Here is a 12855-nt window from a genome sequence, read left to right on the forward strand (position 1 = left end):
ACAACCCTACTGCAGCCCTGCCGCACACCCAGCTGACCTGCCCAACTCAGGGAAAAGTCCCAAAAACTGCCAGGTAAAACGGGTGAAGCTGAAGTGATCAGCAGTCAATGCCTTTATTAAAACTACACCACTTTTAGATAAACATTTCAGTTTAAATTTCCAAGCATATCACTGGCCTACTAACAGGAATGATGGTGCTGGGATCACCAACACCAGCAGTTCACATGCTGGACCCTCAGCTCTGTCACACAGGAGGAAGGCAGCCAGCCAGCCTCTGGCTCAGGCTGTGCTTTGCCCCAAGCCAGCTGCCAGCAGCGTTAGCTGGAATGTGCACATCACTCTCCAGAGCCAAGTAAGTGTTTCTCTTCTGTCAGTGCAATAAATACAAGTGCATCAAACATAATTTAAGTGGCACAGTTAGCTTATGAGTATCATGGGTCAGAAACCTCAGGGACAACCACGCTACGGCAGAAGAATCTCAGTACAGGAACAAGCTACTGTCTGCTTTGCAACTAGTATGAGCCTGCAGATATAACTTGGATGCATGCTGAGCAGTTTATACTACGCTGTACACCCCTGAACAGACCCTTCAGGCAGCACAATTCACTCTGAGCACTAGTGACTAAACCTACAGCACCTGGTATTCTCTATATAGATTGATGGGGGCAGGGCCAGGTCCCCAGCCAGACACTACAGAGTCAGCACATGACCCTCTTCTGTCTCAGCGCAGAGCTCATCGGTGGCATAAACCAGCCCCTGTTCTAGCCCCAGGCAGGGCAAGGGCATCCCCAGAACCTCTCCCCACAGGAGAGGATCATTCCCACTTCTGCCTCCTGGACAACATGCTCCAACCATGGCTGTGACATGGGCTGAGAAGTGCTACTGGAAGTGCCTGGGAAGCCCAGAAGGGAAGTGGAAGGAGAGATGGGGAGGGACACCCCAGACTGTTATTTTTGCATCAAGAACTGCATACCACTGCCTGCTTTAACGACAGAGGAACAGTGTAGCCACCAGGAACAGGAAAACCTGACCTAAGGAGTTAAAAGGTAGTTGAGGAAAAAAACCCTGCCCTTCCCACCCAAAGGAAGCACATGTCTGTCTGGGTGTGTACAGGGAGAATGGAAGACATCCATTCCCACATCCTGGGCCCACATTGTTCATGGAAGGGGGAGGTCAAGCCAGAAAGTAATCTCACAGTTTCCAGCTTAAACTCCCAAGTTTGCAATTTATCTACATAAGTCACTTCAGTCCTAATAGGAAGTGCATGTGAAGGGGAGGAGCTCCACAGAGGATAGCAGGTATGGGAGCAGAAATGATGTTGAGAAGGAAAAGGGTACAGAAAAGATAAAAGGGCACTGACCTTTTCCATTAAATAGATGTTTGAAAAAGAAGAACAAAAAACCTTTCATTTTATTTCCAAATGTGTGCAATTAGCCCAACACTTGCAACACATTGTGACTGAAGAGCTAAATAAAAATATCTCTCACCACCTGGACCTTCTGTGTGTTTGTAATTACAGCCGCTTAGCGAAAAGGAAAGGCAAAACATGTATTTCCTAGAAAGAGAACACCTCAAACTCAAGCACGACAACTGTGGTATGGAGACACGGCAAAAGCCATTCGCCTACAAATGAGTCTCTATGTGATCCAAAAACAGCAGCAGTGTTTAAAAGTGAAAGAAACACCCTTGGTCATGACACACGTGTCCTAGGAATGTCTGTCCTCAGTGGTACCACGCTGGATTGGCCAGGCTTTGTTGTGCTTACATTTTTCACGGTTTGGTACTGGCTCCTGGGCTGTTATCACCCCTCCATCCATGTCAAAAAAGAAGCCACCAACTTCTTTCTTCTACCATCGCAGATGCTGATGCCAGGAGCTGGAGTTGCCAAGGGTACACATCAGGACCGGAGTGGGAATCCCTGACCTCCTCTAGTGCCAGGGATGGAAGAATGGCAGATTGACCCACAGGGAGCAGGGACGAAAAGGAGAGAGAGGAAGGAAAGAAAGGAAAACCTCTGTGCTGCCAAGCAGCCAGTCTTCAGTGATGATGCTCATGTTCAGATTTTCCCAGGAATTCCCTAGGAAATGAAAGGACACAGGAGTGACACTCAGCTCTCCTACATTCTGATGCACGCTGCAGCCTGCAGGTCTTCCCATTCCCCTGGCAAATACTAGGGCTCAAGCGCTTGCAGCTACAGTGAACAGCACTGAGCTTTGCTCTCACCCATCAGTGGCTCCCACTAGAAGAGGCAAGGAGAAGTAGCTGCTTCACAAACAACTCCTCCAGAGCATCCAGCTCACAGCAGAGATGAGCCAGAGAGGAGAAACACTCCCAGCTTTCTGTGGCTCCTCTTCCCAAAACCTGCTTTGCAGGGAGCTGGAGAGCTCTGACTTTGTGCTAAGCCAGCCCCAGTATCCCACCCGCTCTGAAGACCAAAGGGGTTTTCAGAAGAGCTGCCCAATACAGGTGCCTGTTACACATCTCTCTTGCTCCTGGGTTCTTGTCACTGTGCCCCAAAGCCCCAAGCCCCAGCTCCATACCCCCCAAGCCAGAAGAGACCCCGGTTAGCTGGGCTGTTACCGCAGTATTCGAGGTAGCTCTGGACTCCTGTAGATGTACTTGTGCCGGTAGCCAAGGTCTGTGTGGAACGGAACAAACTGCACCTTGTAGTCTCGGAAACTCCGCGATGTTGCAGCAATGTTGTAAAGCTGAGTCCAAGGAGAAGCAGGTGAGGGACACATGTCACTCCAGACCAGCTACCCCTACCAAGCCAGCACCCCTCTCAAGGGTGGGTTATGGGCCCTGGCTTGACCAGCTTTGCTAGCTCTAGCTCCAGCTCCCTTTCACTATTGATTTGCCACCTCCAACACCACAGAATTTGTAGTACCTTCAGGCTATGCATTTCTACATACACCTTCCTATTGCTGACTTTTTGCCAGGCTGGGATGTGGTTCTAGCCACACCAGTTCCTCCCACCACATCAGTTTGCAGAGCAACACATGTACCTTCTTTCCCAGATGAAACGGTACCACTGGGTCATCCTCAGCATGAAGGATTAGCAGGGAGCAGGAAATGTATTTCACACTGTAAAAGACACAACAATGTCACAAAGGCTCAGAGCAATCCCCATCATCTCTAACACCAACACACTTGGATTTTCAAGGAAACTCAATGACAAACATGTCCTGTGGGTCACTGACTGCAGTTCGACTCTTGAAAACACTATTATCTGGGCACCATTCATTTGATCTATAGAAAATTTACTAGTGAAAGGCACCCTTGTAAAGCTATTTACTGCTTAGACCTGAGAAAAGTGGCTCACCCCACCGCAAAGCATCATCCCCCCAGGTCTGGTTTGGTTCCAGTCCTGGAAAACAAATTCAAAAATACTCAGGCTCTTGAATGAAAGGCTTAGTGAAAAGAGACAATGTTATTACATGCAGGGTGGCTTATGCAAATGCACAGCAGGGAAATCCTCCCAGACTTTCAGTGTCCCAATGCTACTGTTTAATGTGTAACATACACTTGAAAAGCATAAATCGCATGGACCAAATTAGCATATCCCTGAGTAGTCTCTGTGCTCTCTGTTGCATCTGTCCTTATTAAGAACAATTTGAAAAGAAGAGTTCTACTCTGCAAAGCTGTGTTGCACTCAGGGCTGTGAGAGTAACTGAAATCCCTTCAGCAAGTATAATGCTTCAGGGGAAAAAAAAAATAGAGAGAAAAAAAAGCAGAGAGTGCAGTCTTGATGTCTATCCTCCTTGATGCTTGCCATGGCTGACTGCAGCCACAGCTGAAACCCCAGCAAAGAGGGAACTCACTTTTCATCGTTTGCAAATTTAATTCCACTTGTCGTGATGGGGTCAAGGAAGAACCAGTCAAACCCAGGGAAGTATCTGTATATCTGAGAGGAAAAATTTGTGTTAGTGGCAGGCACCAGCAGGACAGTTATACAAACAGCAGAATGGGGCAGGCCACTGCCATCTCAGTAACACCCCTTGGCTGCTGGCTGCGCCCTCTGCAGCGAGGTGGTCCATGTTTCCATCAGCATTATTTTTCCACTCCTGTTTCAGGCCTGTGTTATCAGCCTGCTCAGAGGCAGGGTCTCTGGGTGCTTGCATGGTCAAGGTCTCCAAGTATCATGCTGCTGCTGGCCAACAGTCTTCCTGGAAGAGAGCTGTACCCCAGGGCACCTCACCAGCCCGGCCGCATCCAACACCCGGTCTGGGTGTCTGCTCAGTTCAGAGCCAACTTGCAGCCATGCCGGATGGAAGAGATGGACACATCAGAGTGAACTCACCAGAGAAACAACACAAGCACAAAGGGGCCACGTGGACAGGGTAGTGACCAAGAGAAGCTCAGCTTTGCTATCGCTTTGCTCACAGCCCACAAAATAGCCTCCTGCAACAGAGAAACTACAACACAAGAAGAACGGGCTGTGCACTGCTGAGAGCAGAGTCTATCTTCCCCTCCTTACATTTACTGCCCTTTCTGATCCTGGTTTCTGTTTTCTTTAAACAGGCTCCACACATGGCTCTGGTACTGCTTATTGTACTACTGTTCCCAGGAGCTGCCTTAAGTGCAGCTCTCTACACCTGACACTTATAAATATCACTGCTGCCCCACAAGTCATGCAGTTAGCTCAGCTACATCACTTCTGAAGGTTAATTTCTAAGCATACAATTACATGCCACTAGTGTGAGAGCCACTGTGTACTTGCCACAGAAAAGGGGTGACTTCGTGCCTCCTCCCGTATGTTGGTGAATGGAGATTCCAGTATCAGGGCATCTGGAGGCGTTTCTGAAAAGCCAAAGGCAATGTGATGAAATGCAGGGGTGCAGACAGCCAGCAAGGTCAGGGTCTGCCTTATGAGAGCAGATGCCACCACGGTGCGCCAAGGACAGCTTTGTCACAACCCCAAACATATGCGGAAATCTGGTATGCCAGCAGGACCCGGGCTGGGTGGGAAGAACTTCTACCCACCAGACTTACCTCTCTCACAAAGGCGCCTCACTAGATTTGTTGCGACCCTGGAAAGAAGGACAGTCATCATTTAATCTGGCACAGGCCCTCTGCAAAGCACCAGGCTCTAGTGGTAGTAGGTGGTAGAGGTACAACTCAACTGCCGTAACATCAATGCCTCACACTGTCTGAGGTCTGGGCAGCCAGCCCACAATGACTTGGGTCTCCCATACCCAACTGTCTTAAATGGCATCAGGTGCCTGCATTTAGGTAAGTGAACAAGGCCAAGGAAGCAGCACATCATGTAGCCACTTGGAAAGTCCTCCTTTAAGGTGGCTCTCAGGCTCCCAGCATATCTGCAGCTGTGTGACATAGCCTCTTACCCCCAGACCACAAGGGCTGAGCAAGAAAGAGGGGAATGCGAGGGTATGGGCAGAAAGGTGCTGTGTTCCAGGCAGCTGGAGCACAGGGTCCCAGGGTGACACTGCAAGGAGTTTCCATAGCTGGGTCAGAAAGCAGCAAGGTCTCCCCCATGCATCTCCCTAATGGGATATTATTTAGAATAATATAATGCAGACTGACCAAGGGGAGAGAAAGTGGGACTGCACTGATCTCTTCCTGTGGTGAACCTGTGTCTGTATGTCCTTCAGAGCAGAACATCAGGGATATTTCTGAAGGGAATATCCCTCCCTAAGGGATATTTCCAAAGCTGATGAATCCTCCAAGCACAGCATATTTAAAAAACCTCAAACTCCAGGCTGGCTATGGTCACCAGGGAACTCAGCTGGGGACCACAGTCCCAGGCCACTTGAATTGCAGTGCATTGGGGAATGTCACGAACATGCTCTGACCCAGAAAGGGATCCTGAACATGTCAAAAATTTAGAGGAAGAATCAAAGAAAAAGCCTTTACCTTCTCTCAAACAAAGCAGGATGTTTAGTATCACAGATGAAGTGGCACTATCCTGAAATACCTCCCTGTTCCAGCAACACATTTGTTGGACAGCAAGGCAAGCTGTTGTGGTCTCAAACAGTTTAATTTGCACACAGCTCAACTCAAAAGTAACTCTTGTGTTTGCCCTCTGCTCCTCTGTAAATCAAGGGGGTAAGAGCACGTGCTGCTTGAACATGACCCACCTCCAGACAGCAGTGGAAAGGGAGAAAGCAGGAAAGGAAAGTTAAGAACATGCAGGCAAAAGCACTTGACACTTTGAACTTCCCTGTGTCTGGCATGACCACATAAATGTCACACATGGCCAGCAGTGTAGTCATGCAGGCATCTGTATGAGTACTGATTACACACAGCATCTTTGCCAGGACAGGAGGAAAACGTTTTGTAAGGGCAAGTCACGCCCACACGCGGCTGGTCTGAGATACTCAGACTATCAGAGAAGCCTGATGTTCTGCTCTGAAGGACATATAGACACAGGTTCACCACAGGAAGAGATCAGTTCAGTCCCACCTTCTCTCCCCTTGGTCAGTCTGCATTATATTATTCTAAATGTCTTTTCCAGTGTAACCCTCTGGGCTATGAAGGCTCAAGATCAATTCCTGCATAGTCATTCACTGTAGCCCTCTCACTCTGTAGAGTGCAAAGGGGAAGCTACTCTGCAGCAATTATGCCACAGACTCCAAGCCAAGCCAGCCTGGGGATTATGGCAAACAGCACCTTCATCCAAGGTCAGTGTTTAATGTTTTTCAGAAGCTGGTAAGTCCCACTGAGATCAGATGCTTACCCCGTGCCCAAGGAGTGACCCCATATATAGACAGGGTTGTCTCCGCTTCTTGCTTTTATCCAGTCGAAGACATGAAGGGCGTCATAGGTCATTCCCCTCTCTGACGGGCTGCCTATTGAATCACCCCAGCCTGAAACACAAATAGTCCTTCTGAGAACCGTACAAAATGGTCAGCAAAGCCAGCCAGCTCTTCCTACACAGCCCATCTGCAACTGCAAAAGGACCTGGGACATGGACGTTTTCTGTTTATTTCTTCGTGCACCTTTACAGTTCAGGGCTGGAAGCCCCAAATAATCTGCAATCATTTAAACAAGGTAACTGCTGGCTGCTGAGGATTTTTTGTGGATTTAGTCAACAACAGAAACAAGAGCTGGATCTCAAACACTGCCACACCGTGTTCTTGCACCTACCCATCTGCAACAGCTCAGCTCCCAAACCTTAGCTGCTTTTGCATGCATGTAACCAACGTGTAAGGGGAGTCTCTAACAGCATAAGAACTGGATGCTTAGGGTCAAAACCAAAGCATATTTCACCAAGCTGTTGCAAAATCAGTTTGTCCGTGCTGTTCGATCAATGCCCTCAAGCAATTTTCCACCCTCCTGATTGTTTTGGCTCTGTCACTATTGCAGCATGTCTACACATCTTATGCTAAGCAGCAAGCATCCCACATCCCTTCTTATACCTAATAGGCAGCCACAGAAGCAGCTGCCAGCAGGACTGAAAAACAGGGCAAGCTCCTGCAAATAAACCTCTCCCAGATGTCTTCTTGATAAAAATGCAACGGATTAATTTCTTTCCTGTATCTCCAGTGGCATTATACTGCAGCCATGGCTTAAATACTAAGAAGGGGAAAAAAGAGCAGATGTTTGACTGCTGGGGGCACAGAGTTGCAAAATGGTCATGGCTTTTGCTGAGGATGTTGCCATTTGTGAGCAAATCATTTACTCTATATCTTATCTCACCTATCAGCTTTTAAAAAGAAGTAGGAGTTCAGTTCCTTGTGTGACCTCAGGAAAGTCAATTAGATCATATCCAAAAGACTACATCTAGGCAAGCTTACTAGTTTCCAGATGTGCACCTAGAGGATGCCCGAACTGGATGCTGTGACAATGTATGTGCCTGGGTCACCCTCTGCTCCTTAGCTCCCAAATCGATGAGTCCTGTGCATGAGGACAGAGAGGAGCCAGAGTCCACTTATCTGGACATCAGGAAGCAGTGCTACACAGGAAGGCACTGGAAAGAAATTTCCCGAAGTTCTTTCGATATCCATGAGGAAAAAAAGCAGCAATAACCACATCTAATTAGCTGGCAGCAAGCATTTATAAAACAACAGCTCCCCGAGATCCAAAAAAAAGAGCAACTCCTTTGTTGCTTCTACAGAGAGAGGCATCTAAAAGTGTTTCATAATAAAATAAGCCCACATACCTCGATAATCAAACGTGACCACGTGGTACCCAAGGGAGCTGAGAACCTGCAGGGCAGAGAAACATGCAGAAACCCATCACAGAGACTTGCACAGCAGCCGTGCTCTTGCCTCAGACCAAGATGCAGGGATCTAATTTATAACATTATCAGCCTGATATGGTAAAGCGACAACTTAGAGCTTTTTGGTGTAGCAGGCACAGAGCTTTTAAAAAAAAAAATCATCTCAGCCTGCTGGTTTTACTCCATTTGTTTCCTGGACCTCATATCAGATTATATTAGATGATGATTCTCCCTTTAAAAGCTTTGCCCTTAAGATCCACAAATATCTTACGACTGCTTCCCCTACAAACGCTTTCAGGTTTTCCAGTGAAACCGTACAACTGCTTCATTTATATTATTCAAATTGGCATAAGTGTTAGCATAACATATAGGAGCCCGTTTCAGGTTTCAGAAGGCTTAAATGTATACATCCAAAACGTGCAATTGCTCTATCATGAAGATTTATGTTACAGCCAATGGTAATCCTAACAAAATCTGTTAAAAGCATGTAAAAATGCTGAATGTTAGATCAACTGGCTTGGAAAAAGTGCCTTGGTAAAAAATTCCACGCTACCATTGCTCGGTAAGAACCTAACAGCTCGGTGGTAGATAAAAATCAACAAGAAGTCAAAAAAAGATTAAAATGTTGTTGCTCTCGTGGCTATTATGATACATGATAAAAAAAAGCAATCTTAGTATTACACTATACTCTAAGCCTTCTAATGGACAAAAGGAAATAATCTCATATGTAAAACCAACACCATTTCCAGTGTAACTGAAATCTTAACAGCCTAAACAATTACTGTTACTAGGTCAGATCTCATTAGTACAGAAAAAAAGAGAAAAAGAGGACAACATAGAAAAGAAGGGCACTCAGGTAAGTTGGCAACTCAACTCCTTTGCTGGGAGGACTATGATGGTGATTGTTTCTCCCACTTCCCTCTAGGATCCATCCAGAGCTAATTTTCATACATTTTGGTCATACACTGGATGTTTCCTTCTCCTCACTGGCCTGTGATTCCATGTTACATCCCAAATTACTTTATGGGGCACGGTCAACATACATTGGACACATTCTCTTTGTCACTTCTAAACTCATTTTTGTCCAGCTCCCAGGTCTGCATCTCTTTAGCTGACCACTGGCAGACTGTGCACAGCCCAGGGGTCTCAGCCTGTGCCCCGTTCCATGCACGCTCATACCTGCGCTCCTCTGCAATGCTCCCTGTGTCCCCATCTCCGAGGTCTCTGCTGTCATACCAGGCCTGCACTCCTCTACACTGTACCACTACCCTGGGTGTCATCGGTGTTTCATTTGACACAGAGTAACTGTATCTGTAACTTGTACATAAAAACGTTAGAGTGATTTTCTCTGTAACACTATCTGCATGAGAATTGCTACTATTTGTATTACAGTTATGGCTATGCCATGTCATTACACAAAGCTCAGCAAAAGTAAAACCAGCTAGCCAGTGGCAACCTGGCTGTTAGACAATTGCTTTTATGGCTAAACAAGCTCAAAACAGTGCTCCAGGGAGCTCCAAAGCAAGGTCAGAAGAAGCCTCACAAACCTCATCTGTGTTACTAGCAGTGGCAATGCTATATGCACTGAGTTACAGGGCTACAATTTCCCTTTTCGACAGTCTGTCAACTGCAGGCTATTGCTCACGAGGCCAGCAAGGATATTGTAAACCCTCCTGTGGCTCAAGGCTGCTCACCAGGACCAAGCAATGGATTTTGCTGGAGGTGTCTACCTTTTCAGCTTGCTTCATGATAGCCTGCACAGGTCTGAGGGCAATGCGTATGTAGCTCTTCATTGCAATGTGCTGCCATTACTGTGTTGCTGAGTGTTCGATTTTATAGCCAATGCAGCTTGCACAATGAATAAAATTGCTATTAAGATGACAACTACAGGATGCAAAGCCAAGTTCAAAACTCCTGTAGTGGTAGGACACCATTCTCAGAGGGTTCTACTCATTCTCAGCACTGTGGCAGATCAGATATTTGCTTGGTGTGCAACATTTGGTACCTTCAGGGCTCACTGCACCACAAGCTGGACTTCCAGTGTTAATGGCTGGGTTAGCATTTGTTGCAGTTTTTTAAATAACACACCTAGTGGTACTGGGACTATCGCAGCTTACAACTGGAATGACACCTGTAAGCTGAGCATTACTTCTAAAGAATAGTACAACTTTAACCTTAACAAGTTACATATACAGATATCATGTAGAGTTATAAACAATTAGACAATTTACAACAATTTGGGAGCACAAAGTATGCATAGAAGTTACAACTGGAGCTTACACAGACAACTGGCACCTGATTGGAAACGGAGAGAGCATTTCCATTGTCCCACTAGGATCTAAATGGTCGTCTGAAGAGGGAAAGCCAGTAACCTCACATACATATCATGCAGTTTGCCCTGATACTTGCTGGCACCCCGTCCGAGACTAACATCTTACGTCATGCTCCCCTTACTGCACTTGGTTGTGCCATTTCTTGGCACTAGCCATGGGGTTATGCTACTGCACTACCCCTCTTTTAATGCCATTTCCCACTAACAGTTATTTGGAATTTATATTAGCAGATGCGACTGCAACATCCTCAAAGTCACTTGAAGCTCCTTTGTTTTTTGCTATTCAGGTCTCTTCAAGCAATTCCTATTTATCTTTCTTTGGCTCTAAATCCTTCAAAGGGGTTCCCTTGGAGGTGACAAGATCCATACTGTGTGCACTTTCAGGGCAAAGGCCCTTTACAGCAGAGATATTAAATATCCAGTTGTTCCACTCTGGGGTCTGCACTCACAAGTTACTGTTTCTTCAGCATCCTCTTGCAAATAACTATGTCAAAATCACAGGGAGATGTGGTGATGTATATACACCACCACAGTACCAAATACCACTGCAACCTACATAACATTAGCAGAATAATCAGGTAATATATTAATTAACAAATTAGGTGCTGCAGGACAGCTGTGATTCCATTTCCATCAGAATCACTGTATACCATTTTTCACTTACATACTGGATGCCCTTACCGGACTTGCAGAACACAAAGTTCCTTCTTGCAAAGTTTGGTTTTCAGCTTTATAATGTGATTTTACTGCTAAGATATCACATACAATCTAGCCTTTTCCAGGCCATTAAAAATTATTTAACCTGTTGACAGTATACCTATGTTCTATACATTTGTTATGTATTGGCTGCATTTGTGGCATCTCTTCTCAGTAACAAATGGATGCACTTTTTTTTTAATTAGCAGCTGTTACATTTAAAACCAGATTTTTACCATCCTCTATTTCTTCTTAAAAAATACAGAGTTTAACACATCCATTGCAATTACGCACACAGGACCAATGTTTCATTTTCAAAGCCAACTGTATCACAGTTCCACTAGAGACTTTATTATTCAGCTATTCCTTCAACTTCTGTCTGCTTAGTTACTGATAAATAATTAACTGATAATGTTCTCAATTGAAACATTTTTTTCTTTTTGGTCTCCACCCTAGTTTTCTTTTATGCTTATACCCATGTATATTTTGTACCTATGCTGTTAGGGCTGGTACCCGCCTCACTGTGGGAGCTCAGCCCCTGCAGCAGGGAAGCACTGCTGTTCACCCCAGGCCACTGTTCCCACGGGAGCTCTGCCTTTTTCCACCTGAATATTCACTTTTCCCCCCTCTCTCTATCTTCCTGCAAGCCCATGCCCTGCACTAACAGCCCCCTCTGTTTTAGTCTTTTTTAAAGAGTATTTTTCTTTCTTGTTTTTCCCCTTAGAATTAGTTCAGAAGTCTCAGATGAAGCCGGTAAGATTTCAATTGGCTTTGCAGATAACAAGGCATTTCCTCTGACCCTTAAGAGGATGTTTAGTGTAACAATGCCAAATTTTTTATTTATAGTAATTACTTATGCCCCTATAACAATACCGTATTGTTTCATGTGCTGCTACAAAGTTGGGTAACCTCATGCAATGGGCAAAAATCCCTCTGCATCAGCTCTCTGCTATCCTAGCACATCAGTGTAATAACAGCTAAAAGCTTCACTGCCAAAGCCTCAATGTACAAGTATGAATTGCAGAAGCAGCTTGTGGCAGGCTGTCACTGACAGTCAAGGTAGCTAAGAGAACAGGATTCTTTTCAGTTTTTAAAAGGTTTTGAGTTGCATTATTCAAGCATGGTTAATCTGAATAACGTGAATAACACAGTGACCCTGAATACATTGGTAACCGTGATATCTGAAAACCAGGCTTGAGCAAAGAATAACTGGACACTTGTCCAGGCTAGACGAAAGTATGCCCCTCAAAGCGAGTTTGTATCTGGTTACTGCTCTACTGCTGTTCCTCCTGATGGCTTCCTCATGGTTCCTGCTCCTGGTTACTGTCTTCAAAGACACATTGACTTGGAAAATAATTATTTTGGACAGCTGCTGCTCACAGACTGTGCAGCACTGACAGTCCAAATTTTCAGTGCTGTTTCTGCTGAAAAAAGATGCTCACATGAATCAACCACTTGGAAAGAAAGGACAGAGACCTCTTATAGTTATTATTTCCCTTCTGAACCTCTTCTAGAGGGTTTTCCCTGCTGCTTCCAGGCTACTACCAGCACCAGCAAAGAGGACAGCAATCCAGCCTGTTTCATTCTGCTGGAATAAGCACAAACCCAGAGTTTCTGGCATAGTTCTGGGAAGCCGGTGTGTATG

The 12855-nt window shown here is 45.7% G+C and overlaps 1 protein-coding gene across 4 annotated transcripts in view; it reads right to left on the bottom strand.

Annotated features, from left to right (window-relative positions):
• Window positions 1-83: 83 nt before the first annotated feature.
• ABHD12 (abhydrolase domain containing 12, lysophospholipase) overlaps window positions 84-12855 on the bottom strand; it is a 44903-nt gene continuing 32131 nt past the window's right edge. For 3 of the 4 annotated variants that reach the window (XM_049833572.1, XM_049833574.1, XM_049833575.1), the window contains exons 6-13: window positions 8123-8168; window positions 6698-6827; window positions 4993-5030; window positions 4721-4800; window positions 3822-3904; window positions 3006-3084; window positions 2581-2708; window positions 84-2077 (exon numbers count right to left, since the gene is read on the bottom strand). In XM_049833572.1, coding sequence (XP_049689529.1) covers window positions 2038-2077; window positions 2581-2708; window positions 3006-3084; window positions 3822-3904; window positions 4721-4800; window positions 4993-5030; window positions 6698-6827; window positions 8123-8168 — 624 coding nt within the window. In that variant the 3' untranslated portion in view covers window positions 84-2037. The remainder of the gene's footprint in view (window positions 2078-2580; window positions 2709-3005; window positions 3085-3821; window positions 3905-4720; window positions 4801-4992; window positions 5031-6697; window positions 6828-8122; window positions 8169-12855) is intronic. The other variant, XM_049833573.1, reaches the window with a different exon arrangement.

Source organism: Accipiter gentilis, chromosome 30 (assembly GCF_929443795.1).
Source record: "Accipiter gentilis chromosome 30, bAccGen1.1, whole genome shotgun sequence".
In the NCBI taxonomy this organism is placed as follows: Eukaryota; Metazoa; Chordata; class Aves; order Accipitriformes; family Accipitridae; genus Astur; species Astur gentilis.